Below are 17,481 nucleotides of genomic sequence, written 5' to 3' on the forward strand. Positions count from 1 at the left end.
TGCCTGTGATCTTAAAAAAAAAAATAAAGAAAAACAACCCTTAAATGTAGGAAGAACAATGTATCACTTGCTAACCTATTCCATTAAATATATTTATGTCTCTTCTAGAACACTGACAAATTTTTCCAGTAAACTGTCTGAATTTTAGTGAGGCAAGAAGAAAAAGTAAAAGAAATAGGGGTTTTGATTTTTTTCAAATTAAAAATAATAATATGGGGGGGTGGGATGTAAATACAGGCAATAAAAATTGTAAAAACTCAGGATTACATTAAGATATTTCTGCTTTTTTTGGACTTCCATACAGAAAGACAATCTGTTGGGATTAGTGCTATCTTGATTATTAAACATCAGGATGAACACGTATCATCTCAGCTCTAGAAAAGAACAGTTGATATGCACTGCATCCAGTACAGACTATGAACTGAAAGGTTTCTGTAGTATGGACAACTTCATTAGCTGTGGACTGTTTTCTTTACTTCTTTATGGCCACAGAAGCTGTGTGGTAATTTAGTCTCTCTCTATTTAGCAGTTGAGACAAAAGACTTGAGCCAGCGCTATGTAACCTACCCACCTGAACAATATCAGTAATAGAATCATAATCTCCCAGAAGTCCAGGGGCCAGAGGTGTCTTATTTTAGATTTATGAGTGTTTTCAGGAAGCTAAAGAATGAGGAGAAAATTGCAGCAACTCCTTTGTGCAGGTGGAGGGAGCAGTATGCGCTCATGCCTTGTGCAAGCTGCAGCAGTGCACCCGGTGGAGGCAGGTCTGGGCTCTCCCACTCTCTCTCCTGGCTCAGAAACCTTTCCATTCCTTTAGTAGGTACATCAGGGTCAGCACTTTCTTCATTTTCTGCCTATTTTAACCAAAAGTGGCTTTCCCCCCTCTCTTTGAGTAGAGTCAAGTCTCACTTTCAGTGCCATCAAATGCTTGCCTCGGGTTTCTCCCTGACTTCCCCAGACACTCAACTTTGGCATCAGAAAAGCTGCTGTGGAGGGTACCTCGTGCTGCAGTGGGGCAGAGCTTCAAGGCTTTGCATTTCTAGTGTTGGAATTCTCTGTCACCTGGAAACAGGTCGCTTTGCTAGGAAGTTCATTCGAATTTGAAAAGGCCCCTTCAGGGACCGGTCGGGTGACATTCCTGCGGGCATTGTTTAAGAGCGATCTGTTTTGGTTTCTGGTGCAGGGTCTGTTGTTGGGTGGGGTTGGCTCTGCAACTCTGCTGCTTTCCGACGCGTTTGGGGTCCTGGCTGAAGCAAGGATTAGGGGAGCCATGGTAACACAACACTGAGGCGTGTACGGGGAATGCACACTGCCTTGGCAGGAAGCTGGAAAACCTTCCCAAAACAGCTGCCCGAAGGAGTGAATAGTAGTTTCCTCTGCCAAGGAGCGAACTGCTTAGGAGTTTCGTGGTATTACTGTCTATCAGGACTTGTTCTTTTATTTTTAAGTACCTATTGTTGTATCTGTAGTGGTGTTCTGCTCTCTCTTGCTCTCAGATTCTGCTCTTTGGTAAGCAGCACAGTGCAGTGCAATGTACTTGGCTCTAGAAGTGGCAAATTACACCAGGACAGCCTGTCAGTGGCTCGAATTTCTCCAAATTTAACCCCCTTTGCTCTCCTTCTCTGTGTGCTTTGATAGATCTGAAAGGTCAGGGTTATTGGAGTATTATTGGTTGGCCTTTTCTACTATTCACAGTGAAATGGTTTGGTGCAGTGATGTAAATTATTGCACTTAAACTTATATTACACAAAGAGATTTAATCTAAAATTTGTATTTGTGATTTGCTTCGGTTTGGGGGTTTGAAACTTGAGTTTCATGGCTGCTTCTCTTTAGAAAGTTTGTTCTTTTTTAAGGTTAAGTGCTTTCTATAACAAGTTTTACTAATCCATGTTTATCCTGGTTATATGTTAAATCATGAAGGTATTTTTTTCATTTTAAGAATTAACAATTGTCAAATGTCAATGGTGTGATACACTTGGTTTGGATAATATATGTATTAGTTGGGGGGGTTGTTAAATAGTTGTTAGATTATGGGCAGTGCGGAAGCTAATCCAAGCAACTGAATCTGTTCTATACATGTTAAAGTCCTAATCTAAATGCTTGATAATTTAGCTTACAGACTGTATGGTTTTCCTGAATTTTGCTAGTTTTGGCTAAACTAGAGAACACTCCACAGTGGCATGTTCATGGTATTTCTGACTGAGGATCTTAAAGATAGAATTAGGTAGATTTAGGTTCCTACATTCCAGTCTAAGTGTAATTTAGGATTTTCATTCTTTTATAACTTTTGTGTGTGTACCTTTTCTTGTCTTTTTTTTTCAGGTGAAAGGCCTTTCAAGTGTCCCTTTGAAGGATGTGGCAGGTCATTCACAACATCTAATATTAGAAAGGTTCACATCAGGACACATACAGGCGAAAGGCCTTACTACTGTACAGAGCCAGGATGTGGGAGAGCTTTTGCCAGTGCAACTAATTATAAGAATCATGTGAGAATACACACAGGTATATGAGTGATTTATTGTATTTTGAGGTGGAATCTGCTTGGGAGAGGCTGTGTCATTCTCCTTGTGAACAATGTTTTGGTGTGTTGTAATTGGGTATAGTCATGTTTATATGACTTGGCTTGGTACTTCTGTTTGGGCCTTTTCTCCCCTCAGCTGAGGATACTTAAGTAGTTAGATTTCCCACCTTGCTGTCCAGGCAGAAGAATTTTGGTTTGGATACAAAGTCTTTTAAACTGGACATTGGGCTGAATCCTTATGATGATTCTGGGGCTTGCCTCCCTTGTGAGCTGTTTCTTAAATAAATACCAGTAAAGGACAAGTCTGAGCTTAACTTTGGCTCACTTCTATGAGTCACCCTTTCATCCCAGCTGTATTTTCCTTGCTGCTGGAACTGTGGTCAAAATTTCCTTTTTTATAGACTGGATGTGAAAATACTTATCCAACTTGATTTTCAGGGTTAGTGAGCACAAATAAGAAGCACAAATTTGAAGATTGTAAAATCTAAAAGCCAGTGATAGCCATATCAGCTTGGTAGCATTATCTATTTTATAGAAAAACAGACAAACTTCATAGAGGGGCATTTTGTATCTCAGTTTATATTTTTCGTTTACATGGTAATTTGGACACTTGTTTCATTGATTTTAAAATGAAAGGTGCTTCTAGATGAAACTATAATTGTCTATACACATGCTTCCTGTGGATTTCCTCAGAGCTTTAAAGACTCAAAAATGATACTAGCTAATCAACATGTCAGATCATCAAGGAAAACTATGGGGGTTCCAGTAATAAAGAACAAAATTCTCAGTACAACGACAAACTGAAATTGCAGCTTTCAGCCGGTATCATTCTGCCTTCATCAGAAGGATATTTTAGATGGAGTGGTAGGGAGGAAAATGGGCCCAACTTGTACTGGCAGTAGCTCTTAAAAAAAGACAGTTAGAGGTTGCATTGATAAACTTTGTGAGGTTGAGCTTCTCTGCTGCCTTTGAAGTCGAAGGATGGTAATGAAGGTTTGTCCCTAAATATCATTTGCTGGCAGTTTTTCCTGTGCATCCTGAATCAAGTTCTCTTTATTCCTTTTGTTTTCCCATGCAGGGGAGAAGCCTTATGTCTGTACAGTTCCTGGCTGTGATAAACGTTTCACAGAGTATTCCAGTTTATACAAACATCATGTTGTACATACTCATTCCAAACCATACAACTGCAATCACTGCGGGAAGACCTACAAGCAGATCTCTACCCTTGCTATGCACAAACGGACAGCACACAATGACACAGAGCCCATTGAGGAAGAACAAGAGGCTTTCTTTGAGCCACCTCCAGGTTAGAATTGCAGCCTTTGAGTCTCTTGTTGTTAAAAAAAAAAAATGGGCTGGATGGTATTTTTCTGGGAGATTTTGATAGCCAAGGAAATTAAAGCATAGATAAAAAGCTAAAGTACTTAATAAAGATATCTTAATTTCTCTGTAAGACTTCTTAGGGTGGTAGGCAACTTGAGAACAGAAATTGCAGGAGTAATTGGCCAGATAATAAACTCATTTATAGCACTCACAGGGTTAAGGAAGAAATTTGAGTTTCAGTCTCAGCAAACCTGCTAAAAATATGAATGTGGGGAAGGGACCAGAGGGAATCTAAGCCCATTACAACCTGCTGGATTTTTATTAGGGATTTTTCAAAGAGTGTATATATAACACCGTGGCTGGTGACAATCTTTTGTGTGGGAGTAAAGGCTCTTGCCTTGAGAAAAAACATCTGGTTTTGCAGCACAGTGATATGGGCTGGGATTTGCTGTGGCTTAGAGCAGTTTCTGTAAACTGTCCTGGAGGCAGAGATGAAAAGGAGCTGCTGTGGTGCAGTACTCCTCAGAGTATACTGTTCATGGTATCATGAGTATTGAATCCTGTGAATATATGGATCAGACTGAAGGAAATACTGTGATAGGACAAACACCACTTGTCAAATTGTGATTTTTAGATGTTCCTGAAGATCAGAAATATCCACACAAACTGTTTTGGTTAGAAAAGTTGTTTTGCTACACGTTTGTGGGAAACTGCACTGAATGCCTCAAGTGGGCTTGCTATATCCTTATTCCTTCCTTTAAAGGAATGATAAGATTCATTTGCTGAGGTTAAACATTTATCAAGATAATGAACTTACTTATATCTTCACACAAAGGCATTGCTGTGTTCTTCCGTATGTTTGTTAATTAATAACTTTCTAAAAAAAATTTCCAGTTGTGTTTGTATGGAGTCCCTTGCATGGAGAGGTTAACATTTAATGAATAAATTAGAAATGTTTGTCACATTTTAGTATTTGCTTATAAACTAAAAGTGTAGCTTCTTTATATGTAGTATTTATGTGTCTTTAAACTCATTGCTAGAAGATTATGCCTCGTGTTCCCAAAATAGGATTTTCTGACTTGCTTCTGGTATCTTTCCTTCTTTTATTTTTCTCATCTTTCCACTAAATTTTTTTGTTGGAGTGTTTAAAACCTTCAAACTAGACTGGGACTTAATCCTTGTAATTTGGTCTCCTGGGAGCATTTAGAGTATGTAAAATATCCTCTTGCCTTCTTTCTATCAAACAGGTCAAGGTGAAGACGTGCTCAAAGGCTCCCAGATCACCTACGTGACAGGTGTAGAGGGAGAAGATGTCATTTCTGCCCAGGTCGCTACAGTTACTCAGTCAGGATTAGGCCAACAAGTAGCACTAATATCCCAGGATGGCACCCAACACGTAAGTAACCAGTGCTCAAGGGCTGACAAAACCATGCTGAGAATTGAGGCACAGGTTTGCAGATTCTCCATTGGCTCTCTGAAATCACTTAGGAGTCTTGATAAATGTGGGTTTCTTAAGGAAAGAAGCTTCTTTGGAGTTGCATCAGGATATGTTTAGGGTTGTGCCTCCTGTGGAATGCCTGAGTGAAACCACATATTTTGACACATGTAGCTGTATTAATACAAAGTTAGAAGCTTGGGCTCTCCATGTTCTCTTTGTCTCTCTGCAAAGGGCTGTTTTAACAACTGTTATATATACAGCCTGTTTCTGAGGTTTCTCACAATTCCCAGATTATGCTGTTAATATCTGACAGGCATATTCATTGTCTTGTCTGCACACACTTTGGGGGGCTGAGGGTGGGAAGTCTTTTCAGTCCAGGTGCTTCCTTTACAAGCAGTTTGGCTGGTAGTGTGCAGTTCTTACCATTTCTAACATAAACTAAATGATAAGTTTTGATACTATTTTCCACTTGAACATTACTATGGCTGTCTTTTTTTTTAAGGTTTTTCATGGATACATATTTTTAAGGATTTTATATGAAATTTCTTTAGAAGGGGATTTCAGTACAACTGTCTTGATTCACTATGGCAATATATTGAAGCCTTATGGGAAAAAGTTTCTATCTTAACTGGCAGGACAGCTGAAATACCAGAAACATATGAAAGATATATTCTGAATTCAGACTGAAATGAAATATCCAAGGGGCCTGCTATATTGGCAGCTCTGGATATTGCAGGAATACTAAGTAACTGGTATTTTTACCCTCTAAAGTGAAGGCCTGCAGAAGCCTTGACATAGAATTCTTACATTTAAATTATCTTTCAGCTTGACTTCAGTTGTGGGATTTATTACCTTGTAAATCAGACATCAAATTGTATATCTGATGCCCTAATACATTTATACTGGAGACATCAGTAATTTATATCATTAATTTGTTATGGATTGTTTATTTGTGGTTTAAATTCTAAGCCCTCATAGGCCTGTTTACTATTTCCATCAAGATCAAAGTATGTCGGGTGGTACCCCTTGAATCCCACTGACCTCTGTGTAAGACACATGCATAGATAATCTGTTATGCTGTTATTTGGGATGCACTCTGACTAACATGGAGTTGTAGACTCTGGGATTGGGTATGCAACCTCTTTCTTACTACTGAGAGCCATATTCTTTTCTGTAGACAGATAAGTGTATCTGAAAGGTCATGAACTGTTAGAGCCCAGCCAGTGAGGCACATGGACCAAGGGCTCTGACATGAGCAGCAATCAAACCCTTCTTTGCCTCAGGAGCTGCTCTGTGTTGCAGGTGAACATATCCCAGGCAGACATGCAGGCCATCGGCAATACCATCACCATGGTGACACAAGATGGCACCACCATCACAGTCCCTGCCCACGACGCCGTCATCTCCTCTGCGGGAACACATTCCGTGGCCATGGTCACTGCAGAGGGCACCGAGGGACAGCAGGTGAGACACTGTCCTGCACACCTGTGTCACGGCCCTTTAGGAGCGGGTATCAAACGGCCACCTGAGCCATCACACTTCTGTCATTGATGGAGATTTATCTCAGCAAAGCATTTTCCAGCACCTGGCCAACACATTCCCCTCATAAGTGCCTGATGTGTTCTAGTCCAGTGCTATACATCAGCAGATGGCAGAATGTTTTAAAAACAACTGAGCACCAAGAAAAATTTCTGAGGTACCAGTCCAATAATTTCATTTAGGTGTATGTAAAATAAGATCTAGAAATGCTAAGCATTTTCCCCGAAGTCACATGGTAAATGAGTGGCATAACTAAGACTAGAATCCAGTATGAACTGTAATTTCAGTGGTTAATATTATGGGACTGTAATTTATTTGGCAGATGGGAAACATTTGTGTAAGCATATATCTCTGGGTTGGATTTTAATATACAGATAAAACAGCTAACTTTTTAGTCCAAATATGATGATATAATCTCTAAGTTAAAATGCATTCTGCTGTTCTAAAATTGCACCACATGCAAATGAAGATAGTTATTAATCCCTGTGTAGATAATCACAGGTCTTAGGTGCATTTATTGAATTGCTGCAGTCCTGAGGATATTTATATTTTAAGAGCTAGTTGGTAACTTAGAGAACACAGTTACGGCAATTTTCTTTTGCACAGTACAGTTATGCTCATGAGCGATCCCAGCTTTGACTGTAACTGTGAAGGCAGTGGTGGTGTGAGGTCAGGAGCAGGAAGAGATGTGTCATGCAGATGATTCTCTCCCTTTGTCCTGAAGGTCGCTATTGTGGCCCAAGACCTAGCAGCATTCCATAGTGCCTCCTCAGAAATGGGACACCAGCAGCACGGACACCATCTAGTGACTACAGAAACTAGACCTGTTACATTGTTGGCTACATCCAATGGGACACAAATTGCAGTACAGGTAAGATGGGGATAAATGGTTTTTTGGAATGTTTCTTACTTCTAGAGCTAGGGCTCCTAGCCAGGTAACAAAATGATTTGAATAAGCTTGGTTTCCCTGGAAAAAAAAATAGCCCACAACCATATGATCTCATATTTAAAATAATTTATAGGATTAGGAAGAGGAATAAGCAGCATCTGATTTTCCAAATCTACTTGTGGAACTCCCAAAAAAGGGGAAGGCTGGGGGAGGGCCAAATGAGTTGTTCACGGAGTCACAGGTTTTCAGTGAAAAAGTGCTTTTGTTCATCCTTCAGCTTTACATATAGAGCTGACACATATTAAGCCAAACTCTCAAGGATAAATTGCTATGAACTTAAAAAATTAGCAAATTTGTTATTTCAGCCTTGAAATGCTAATAGCAAAGTAGTGCAAACAGTTATATAGAAAGATTAATAATCAGAAATCTCTGGAAATAGTGACCTTCTGTTATGTGCCAAACCAGCACAGTACAAGCAGTCTCTGTAAACAGTTCCTCACATTGTTCAAACACTGTCAGGAAAAGGTAGTTTCTAGGTATGAAAGACCTCTTTAGAGCTCAGGTTGAAAGGAATAGTATTAATATCCTCGAGCAGAAACAAGAGATTGTTATTTTACCCTTTGTTAAATGGAAAATAGCAAGTCAGATGCTGCTTGAAAGAGCAATGAAAGTCGAGAAGTTCTGAAGTCCTCTCTTTTGAGCTAAGTTGGCAGTAATCAAAACTGCCTGTAAGAGAAACCATGTCAGAAGGCAACTGTTTGCATGAGAGCAAGAAAAAAAGTAACTTGCACCCTCAGCAGTGGTCCTTTGAATGAAAGGAAAACAGACACTCTCTGCACAAGCCCCTCTTCTGTTACCAGCAGTGCAGCGTTTGGTTAAGTCTCTTCACATTAATTAAACTTAAAATACACAACTAGAAGAGAGACAATTCAAAATGAAAATACTATTGATTATTCCTGAGGGTTTGATTGGCTTTTCTTTTGTACTTTGATCCTAATAAATGAATCCATTTGGTTTCTAAATACAGGTAAAGCCAGTAGCCTGATAGTCCGATTGAAGCCCTAACAAGGTGAAAACAGAGGTCTTGACTTGAGTGGCTCCAGAATGTGATATGCAGTGACTGTAAAAATAACAAGTGGTACTTAGAACTGTTCCATTAGCTCAGACAATCTGGTTTTACCTTTCACACTCTCATACGTGTTTCTCCTGAGCCAATAGCTAACGGCCAGCTTTATATTTTTTTGTGAGGTTGAGGTTGTCTTCAGTGTTCCCATTAACATATTATAAAACTCCATGGATTCCTTCCCAAAATTGTGTCAAAAGAGCTGACTTTCTGTTAGAATGTTAAGAAAAATGAAGACGTTTGTTTGCTTTACCAGTGATAAAATGTAAGGCAACAGCCACTGTGATTTCTGCAAGCCTTGTCTGAGCTTTGTAATATCTGCCAAGTTGAAATATGACCTACTTTGTGGGTCATGAAGTGTGTTTATCATGCAGCAGTTCTTTGAAGCAAATGTATTTGGTAGTTACATAGAAACTCAGCTTAATCTCCTATCAGCAGCTATCTTAATTGTCATGCTGATTAGATAGCTGCTGGTATATATTACCCACGAGAGGTGTGACAATACTGATCACACTTATTTGGGCTGAAGTACTGTTTGATATCTAGATCTTTGCTTTCAGATCTTTTTTGATGCATTTATTATCCAAGTGTAACATTTTGGATTTATTTCTGTTTCAATGCATTTGTTTCAGCTTGGAGAACAACAGTCTCTGGAAGAAGCCATTAGAATAGCCTCCAGAATACAACAGGGGGAAACACCAGGGATTGATGATTAATTTCTAAAACTGCTACCAGAACAATAGAGTGAAAGGTATTTTATTTTCAACCAACAAAGGTCCATGCCAGCAACAGCCCATAAAAACTTTGAAGTCCCCTACTCACTGATACTGTGTACACATTTTATGCAAGAGTGAAGAACATTTTCTAAGTTTTGTGTACATAACCCTTGGAATGGACTGACATCATCTACTTCCAACTGTTGTATTCAGGAATATGGAATTAGGATTACATAGTAAACTTCCTTGTTCTCTTTTCATCAGATTTCAGACTGGTCTACAAGCAAGTAAAAATAGAAGTATTGGAATTAATTTTTACTGTCATGTACAAATAATGAAGGCATTACTGAAGATTTCAGCTGTTTAAATAACCATTTCAGGAACCCTTACAAGTAATAAGGCAACAAAGCCTTTTTAAATTGCATTCCATCAATGGAAAAGTCTTGGATTTTGCGCCTACTACTGTAAATCTTCGTATTTTGATTTGTTTCATACAGATTTGAATACTCTTTAGATTATCTACCCCATCTCATTCATTGTAAATACAGACTGTTAATGCTGGAAGTGCTAATTATATTATCTTTAAATTGGATTATGTACAAAGAACTGGTTGTTCAATATTAAAGAAAGTAAATCTAATGATTTTGTTTCTTTACATATTTTACTTAAGATGTTACTCTCAAATTATTATGCAATAAAATATAGCAAGATTGTATTGTTTAGATAGGATGATATTGTTGTGTGACGTATTGTTTTACTTCTTACTGAGACTGAAGTTCAAATTATTTATTTACGGCCTTGTATAAATTTTTCCAAAGTTTATTTATCATAAACTTAATTTTTTGACATTAATTTTGATCGTAATCCACTATAGTGTATTAAGCAAATACTGGTAATAGTTATTTCAGACATTCTAAAACACTACAAGGGTGATTTTCACTAGAAGGTGAAGTTACCCATTTTCAAGAGAACTATTTTCAAATGGTGCATTTGCAGCAAAAGTACAAGTACTAACAGTCTATTTTCAACAGTTCTGAGTGCCTGCTGCTACCATTCAGTACCTAGGATGTGCTGATAATCAGTGCTTTTGAAAATCAGGACACAAGTTACTAGAAAAAAGGGATTAATGATGATGTAAGTACAATGCTCCTCTCCAATTATCATTCTGTAAAGGAGAAAATCCATTGTAGATATGTCTAACACATACAGCAAAATGTAACTTTCAATTTTTTATATGAAGAAGTGTTTTTACTTGTCTTGTTAGCAAACTGGTTAAGCAAGTTAAAATTTTTTGGCTTCCTGTAAGATTCAGTGCTTATTTTAGATTAGTGTCAAGAGCACTTCTGAAACTGAAGTCTCACCTTTTGCCTTCTCAAGGGAAGGACTGAACATCCTCTGGACAAAAAGTTTATTAAGGAATCCCAAGTATTGTGAGGGCACATCCTACATGAAAAAATAAAGTCCATAACTAAGTCCCTTGAGGTATTTGACCTCAGAAAGGCCAAGTTTGAATAGAATGAGCCGGTTTATTGTGAATTACTGTATCAGTGTGGGTTGCAGCCTTTTATGTTTTCTGCACGGAGGCCAACTGTAAAGTGCAGTGAGAGAATACAGTATTGTGGGATAGATGGGCACAAAGCAAAGGCTATTTTCTGCATAAATTACAAAGTAAAACTTGGAAACATTTAGGTTGTCTGTAACTTTTGTATAGGATTGAGGTTGCTTGCTCACTTAGGTGCCAGTTTTCCTGAAATGTTGTAAATCTTGATATCCCATGGAGATAAATGTACTATGCAAGGAGGATTAATTGCCTGTCAACTAGATCAGTTTCTTAGTACTTCTCACCTTTTAGAAATTAAAGTTGTATCATTTGACATGGATGTTCAAGGGTTTTTTTTTTTTTTTCTTAAATTTCATTACTAATAGTTTCTGGAAACAGTGGCTGGAACAGTGGCTTTGACTTAGCAAAGAAATAACTTCAGCTCTTACTTCTTCTCATTTCCCAGGACATTTTCTGACCACTGTACAAATGTCAGTATTCTTTCTCTTTCATACAAGTTGGTTTGCTGCAAGGTGTTCATTCTCAACCAGCTCAGTCAGGAAAACTGTAGTATTTTTAAAATTCTTTCTGTGACTGTTACCTTACCAGTTACTCTTGCAAAACTCCCAAGTCAAAGGTGGTGCTTCCGTGTTCTGCTAGCTACCTCTACAAAGGAAAACTTACTGAACAAATAAGGTAGAGTGACTTAGACTGCTCAGTGTGCAAAGAGAAGCTGAGGTGATTATGTGTGTCTTAGCTGCAAGGCCTGCCTTATCTTTGGCGTGGAGAGACCTTGGTGATATTCCCCTCCTGCTTCCATTCAGCCAGGAGTGGAAGGAGCAACGTGTTTTGGTAAGCTGATGCTGCATGTTGGTATTGGAAGGTCCTGTAAGGGAGTTTAGACAGGAGAAAACTGGGTTAGATAGATAGGAAAACTGGCAAAAAGCCTATCAGGAGGAGGAAGCAAAGAATATGACAGGACTGTGTGTTTGGCAGTAGACATCTCTATACTTCACCCACAGTTTTGCCCCTCTCTTGAAAGTTGTCTCAAAGGGAATGCTTCGGCACACTAGAAAGAAGTAACTTGTAAAAGATGAGCCCTGTAAAATAAGTCAGCTCAGTGTATCACTGCCTCTTACAGACTGACTTCCCCCATTTCCAGTCACAATTTTTCTGTTGTATTTGAATTCCAGGCCTATACAATTCTCCCCATAAAAGAATAAGCCTAAAGTCTCTCCAGACCTCGCAGTCAACTTTTCCCTTTTAAGTATTTCTCCCGTTTTTCCCTATGGTGGGCTTTGCTTTACTGTAGTGCTCCTCCTGATAGTAAAAGACGGGATTATTTTCGGTGCTCCAGGCTGATGACCTATCGTGCCAGACACACTGCTAAAGGGCTAATAGTTTTCATAAGAGTAAATCCTGCTGTAAACAGCCCTCGTCCCTGCTGTCCCTGCTGTCCCTGCTGCTGTGATTAAGCCCAGCTCAGCTGACCGATACCGCAGATCCTGGGTGTGAGACGGGCACCTGGTGTCTGCTCAGCACGCAAGGACGGCGCTCACGGACCTGATAAACAACGGCTGAGCTGGGAAGGCCGCTCCTCCTCAACTTTGCTCTAGTTCCTGACCCTCCTAACCCCTCAAATACGGGATTTGTCTGACTGGCTGCGCTGGTTTCTGTGAGGATCGTGCTGTAGCAGAGAAATCCCTCTGCATTGCTGCGCTCTTCCCAGTGCACTCAAAGGAGCCCTCCCCAGGGACAGGAAGCCATTTAATCGGTATTTAGTCACAGGGAAAGATGGTGTAGACTAAGGGTGTGATCCAAAGTGTTTCTGATTCTGGCAACTCCAGCTCTACAGCTGCTGAGATTTGTCAGAGGCTACACCTTAAGCTGACCAAGATGCAGAAGTGCCCTCTAACAGGGCACTCTTAAGTTTGTCATTGAATGGAAACAAATTTTCTGTAAAATTTTCTGTTTAATTTTCAAACAGCACAGGTGAAATTGCACTAATACTTGGGTGGCATGAAAACTGATTTTCTTGAGCAGTAAGGTGTTAAGAGACCGAAAATGACACGTAACTTGTGTCCTGTTCAGCTATTAATTTACAGTTGTTCGAAGCTTTAAAAAATGTATTTATTCAGCATGCATCATTTTGTCTTGATAGAAATTGAATGAAATTGCCTTGTCTTTGCAGATGTGTAAAATCAAACTCCAGCCCCTTGTTTCTAATAAGGTACTCCTGGTTTTTTTATTTGTAAAGTATATATTTGAACACCATTTTCCCAAAAGTATCCTGTGCTCTATTGATAAAAACCTTCTAAAGCATAGACACCTATGACAACAAAACAAAAAGCCAAGAGCCATTTCAGTTCTTTTGTTGTAGATAGTAAACTGCACTCAAACCGAAGCACAGAAGCAAGTGTTTTTCCTTGTTGTGTTATGTGTATTGTAAAATATCCCATCAGTTTGGCATTCCTTTGATTCTATTTTTCATTCTGCTGGTGAAGTTCACTTGCCAAAGGAAAATCTAACAATCTCATTAGGCCATCACCATTAGCACTAAGTGGTTAACACCTTACACTATCAGGAAAAGGGTGATACCAGACTTTTTAACTGAGGGTTATATTCAAAGCAGACTTTAATTATCCCAATCAACATACAAGCTTACATCAATTATCCCAATAAACATAGAAGGCTATATCAACAAGTGAGCACTTGGTCCTACACAGTCTGTGTATTTATCTCTGCTGGAAATGTGACCCCCTTAAATCCAATCCATCTCAGGTTCTGAAACAATAAGAGATTTTCTTTGGGTTATTACTGTTCTGTTTAATTATCTGCAGCATTTTGCTCAAAGGAATGACAAACTATTTACACTTTCAGGGCACAAGTAATGGTGTGGAACTTTTCCTATAACAAAAAGTATCTTATGTTGTTGTCAAAACCCTGTCTTTTGTTTAAATCTGTCATCAGCCTTTAGGTTGATTGGCTGCTGCTTTTTACTTATTTTTCAAGAGACTTTTAGACTCTCCATCATGTTACTGCTTGGTTCTTTAGAATTTGCTGAGAGGTTCTGAACAGGCATCTTAGTGAGGCAAGACAAGGAAGAGACATCTGGCAGGTCTGCTGGCATAACAGAAACTACCCACATGGATGTAAAAAGCTCCTGCAGGTGTAACAATGGTCCAAAGCTACATCTCCAGTGGGCTTTTTTTCTCTGGTGTAGGGCTAATTCAGCTTGGAATATAGGTTGTAATGACTGAAAAATCAGAAAGTGCGACAATGGTTTGTGGGACAGACAGGATTAGCTGCTTTTTGTTTTTAAACAGATACATTCAAGATGTAAGAGACAGATTTTTTAAAAAATCTTTTTATCTGCACATCTAAAAATGTTTGTAAAATGTCTTCCCTTAAATGATGCACTTAAGAGATTATTAAAAGAAGAGCAGTAGGTTTGAAAAAAGGCAGAGTACCTCTTTTACGGTTTTGCATTTTCTCTGAAGGAGAAAAAGGAAAACAGGTTAGTGATACAGGTAAATTAGTAATGCAGTGACTACTTCGTTTCTCTGCGTTAGACATTTAGAGGTTTTTAATTGCTGGTACAAAATCTTTCTATTCTGATCATTATAACTTGGCCTCAACAGAGGAGTGGGACATTCTAATTGTACCTGTTTCAGTCATGGCAATCATTCTCTCTTCCACTTTTCAGATGTTTTGGAGGAAATTTCTTACCTGAATACAACTCTCAGAACAGATTGTTTTGCCATTTTCTTGTTAAGCAGATTTCAAGTGTTAGGAGGCAGACTTACAAGCAAAAAGGGAGTCACTAAAAACTGTCCAGAGTGTGTGCTCTCATAGTCATAGAGAATGACTGAATTGTATGTGACTGCTTGGCACAACCTGTGCTTTTTAAATGTACTTTGTGCATTTTAACTTCTGAGTACCTTCAGATCTTCCCTGAAATTCCTAGATTTTGGATCCAGAAGCTGTTCTTTACTTTGTAGAAACTGTGATGCTGTCAAATTCCCCTTTCTATTCTCTACCTTGTTCTCTTGCTGTTATTATTTAGAGTTCCTGGGTGAATACATCCCTGAGAAATGTTCTCCCTGCGTGTAGACTATAGACTAAAAAGAGAACAAGGACTGACAGCATCAGCTATTGGCATGTCTTTGGATATACAAAGTCCATTTTTGATGGGAAACTTGTTTAACTCTGGACCTTGTAATTGAAGAGAAAGAGGTTGCCAGCTAACAGCAGCTGTTAGCAGCACAACCCCAGATAAAATAATCTTTAAACTGCTCACCTTTAGGCTGTCAGTGGCCCAGAGACAATGTCTCCCAGTTGGCACACGCCCACTGAGACCCGTTGTCCCTGTATATGCCAAGTCTTGTGTTAACACTGGAATGCCATCACTGGCACTGGTGATAAGCACACTGGTCCCTGGGTACCTGCTGAAAACCAAGATAAAAGCTGGGAAAACAGCAAAGATCTATCTCTGCTCTCAGTTCTCCACCAACAGCCTTGGCACAGGTGGCTGTAGTGTTTCTGTTTTTCATAAAAGCAACTTGGCCTTCTTCCTCTTCTGCTTTTTCACTCCTTTTACGCCTCTCAGGATAAGGTGAACTCTCATAATAAGGTGAATTATGCTGGCTGATGTAGAATGGGTTTCAGACAGATTTTGGCAGAACTCTTCCAATTTGATGGAAGTGGTTTTGGAGGATTCCAGATGAGCTTGCAAGTGCAGGAATCCTGACAAGATGGCAATGCCACTTCTCTGGCAGTTCTGACAGCCAGACAAATTGGCCATTGTTCTATTTCTTCCCCATTCATCATTATTTGACTTCCCCTGCTACCCACAAAAGTTGGAAACAATGGTTTCATTGAGCTTGAAAACTCCTAGTTAAAAGCAGCTGTTTGCCTGTGAGTGTGTGCTGCCCCAGATAAGTATTTCTGGTAGCAAAATCTTTAGTGCACCATCAAAACAAGTATTATAAAAAGAAAAACCAATTTTGCAAATATATCCTGAAAACTGTTAAACCACCCAAATTTGTAGGAGTATCAGTCAGGCACTGCCTAGACATCAGTTTGTGTGCTGTTACATCTATTTGAAGAATCAAGGCTTAAGTCTGCAAGATCTGTAGCGGCTCAAAGGTGCAATTTAATCAGCTTCAGAGAATTTGGGATGATTTGGCTCGGAGAGTGTGACAGAACCTGCAGAGCTCCTCCTCACTCAGCTTCTTCCTCCTGTGGTGATGTCCATTGCTCAAGTGCTCTCTGCGAGGGAATTGGCTCTGCCGGCCTCTTTAGCCAGGCTGCTCCTAGGGCTCCTCATGCTAATGACAGGTGTCACAGAGCACAGGGAAGCAGAGTCCCACACTCAGTCTGGGCAAAAATCATCTCTTCAACACAACTGTTCATGGTCCTGTCAGACCTGCAGCAAAAGCACAACTGATGCAAGTTCAGAGCAGCACGTACGTAGAGCCTGTGAATCCTTACATAGCAGCTGTGTATTTTGTTAGCTACATATTTATTCAGTACTTCCCTTTCTTAATTGCTTTCAGATTGGAAATAAATTTTCTTCTAAAATCATTGTGTTACTGTTGTTTCCTTATTTCTCTCTTCCTTTTTTCCTTTCCTCTCCTGTCTTCTCTTCAGAAATGCTCTCTTCTCTGTACAAACTCTGAATTGTTCCACTTGATTTTGTCCCACTAAACTGTTCCAGTGATTAGTATTTCATTGGTTAAACTCAATTAAAACAGGGCTTCTGAACTTCAGTTTGCCACTTGCTGTCACCAAATACCTGGGTTTGTAGACTCCAGAAAGCATCACTTGTATTAGGTTGAGTTTGGGCAGGAAACTGCAGCTTTGACATTACAGGGGGAGGGATTTATTGAAAGTTTAGAGTCTTTAAACTTTTCCGAAGGAAAGGAAACTTCATATATGACTGAAGCAAGCCACAGATAGCGGCTGGGAAGTTTTGAGTCACTTTATAAGAATTGCTTCGCGTCTCCCTCTGTGGACTCTGAACTGAGAAAGAGGTGGAGACAGTATTTTTAAATAGCTTTCTCTTACATCATCTGTTCTAAAACTTGAATGCTTCAGTTAGTACTTGCTATACAGTGCATCTCAAAAAAAAAAAAGATATTTTTAATGGGATATTATTGTGATCCTAAATTATTGCACACCAAGGGTGTTTACACTTGGCTTGATGTAGCCCTATCTCTGTCCCATTTTCATAGGTTATGTTGGCTACTTTCAGTTTTCTGAAACCTGTTTTCAGCTTTCTCCAAAATGCTAATCTCAAAACTTGTGTTCATGTGGCTTTTCACTGCTTGTTCTGAAAACAGGACAGCTCCCTGCAAAGAAAGGGGTATTTCAGATGGAAGAGGTTAAAA

General features: G+C 39.3%; 1 protein-coding gene across 6 annotated transcripts in view; it reads left to right on the forward strand.

Annotated features, from left to right (window-relative positions):
* Positions 1 to 11,427, forward strand: part of ZNF143 (zinc finger protein 143) — a 38,357-nt gene extending 26,930 nt beyond the window's left edge. For 5 of the 6 annotated variants that reach the window (XM_048306304.1, XM_048306309.1, XM_048306306.1 and 2 more), the window contains 6 exons: positions 2,323 to 2,502; positions 3,600 to 3,827; positions 5,092 to 5,240; positions 6,585 to 6,746; positions 7,546 to 7,692; positions 9,466 to 11,427. In XM_048306304.1, the coding sequence (XP_048162261.1) occupies positions 2,323 to 2,502; positions 3,600 to 3,827; positions 5,092 to 5,240; positions 6,585 to 6,746; positions 7,546 to 7,692; positions 9,466 to 9,549 (950 nt within the window). In that variant the 3' untranslated portion in view covers positions 9,550 to 11,427. The remainder of the gene's footprint in view (positions 1 to 2,322; positions 2,503 to 3,599; positions 3,828 to 5,091; positions 5,241 to 6,584; positions 6,747 to 7,545; positions 7,693 to 9,465) is intronic. The other variant, XM_048306308.1, reaches the window with a different exon arrangement.
* The last annotated feature ends 6,054 nt before the right edge of the window (positions 11,428 to 17,481 follow it).

This window comes from Corvus hawaiiensis, chromosome 6 (genome assembly GCF_020740725.1).
Source record: "Corvus hawaiiensis isolate bCorHaw1 chromosome 6, bCorHaw1.pri.cur, whole genome shotgun sequence".
In the NCBI taxonomy this organism is placed as follows: domain Eukaryota; kingdom Metazoa; phylum Chordata; class Aves; order Passeriformes; family Corvidae; genus Corvus; species Corvus hawaiiensis.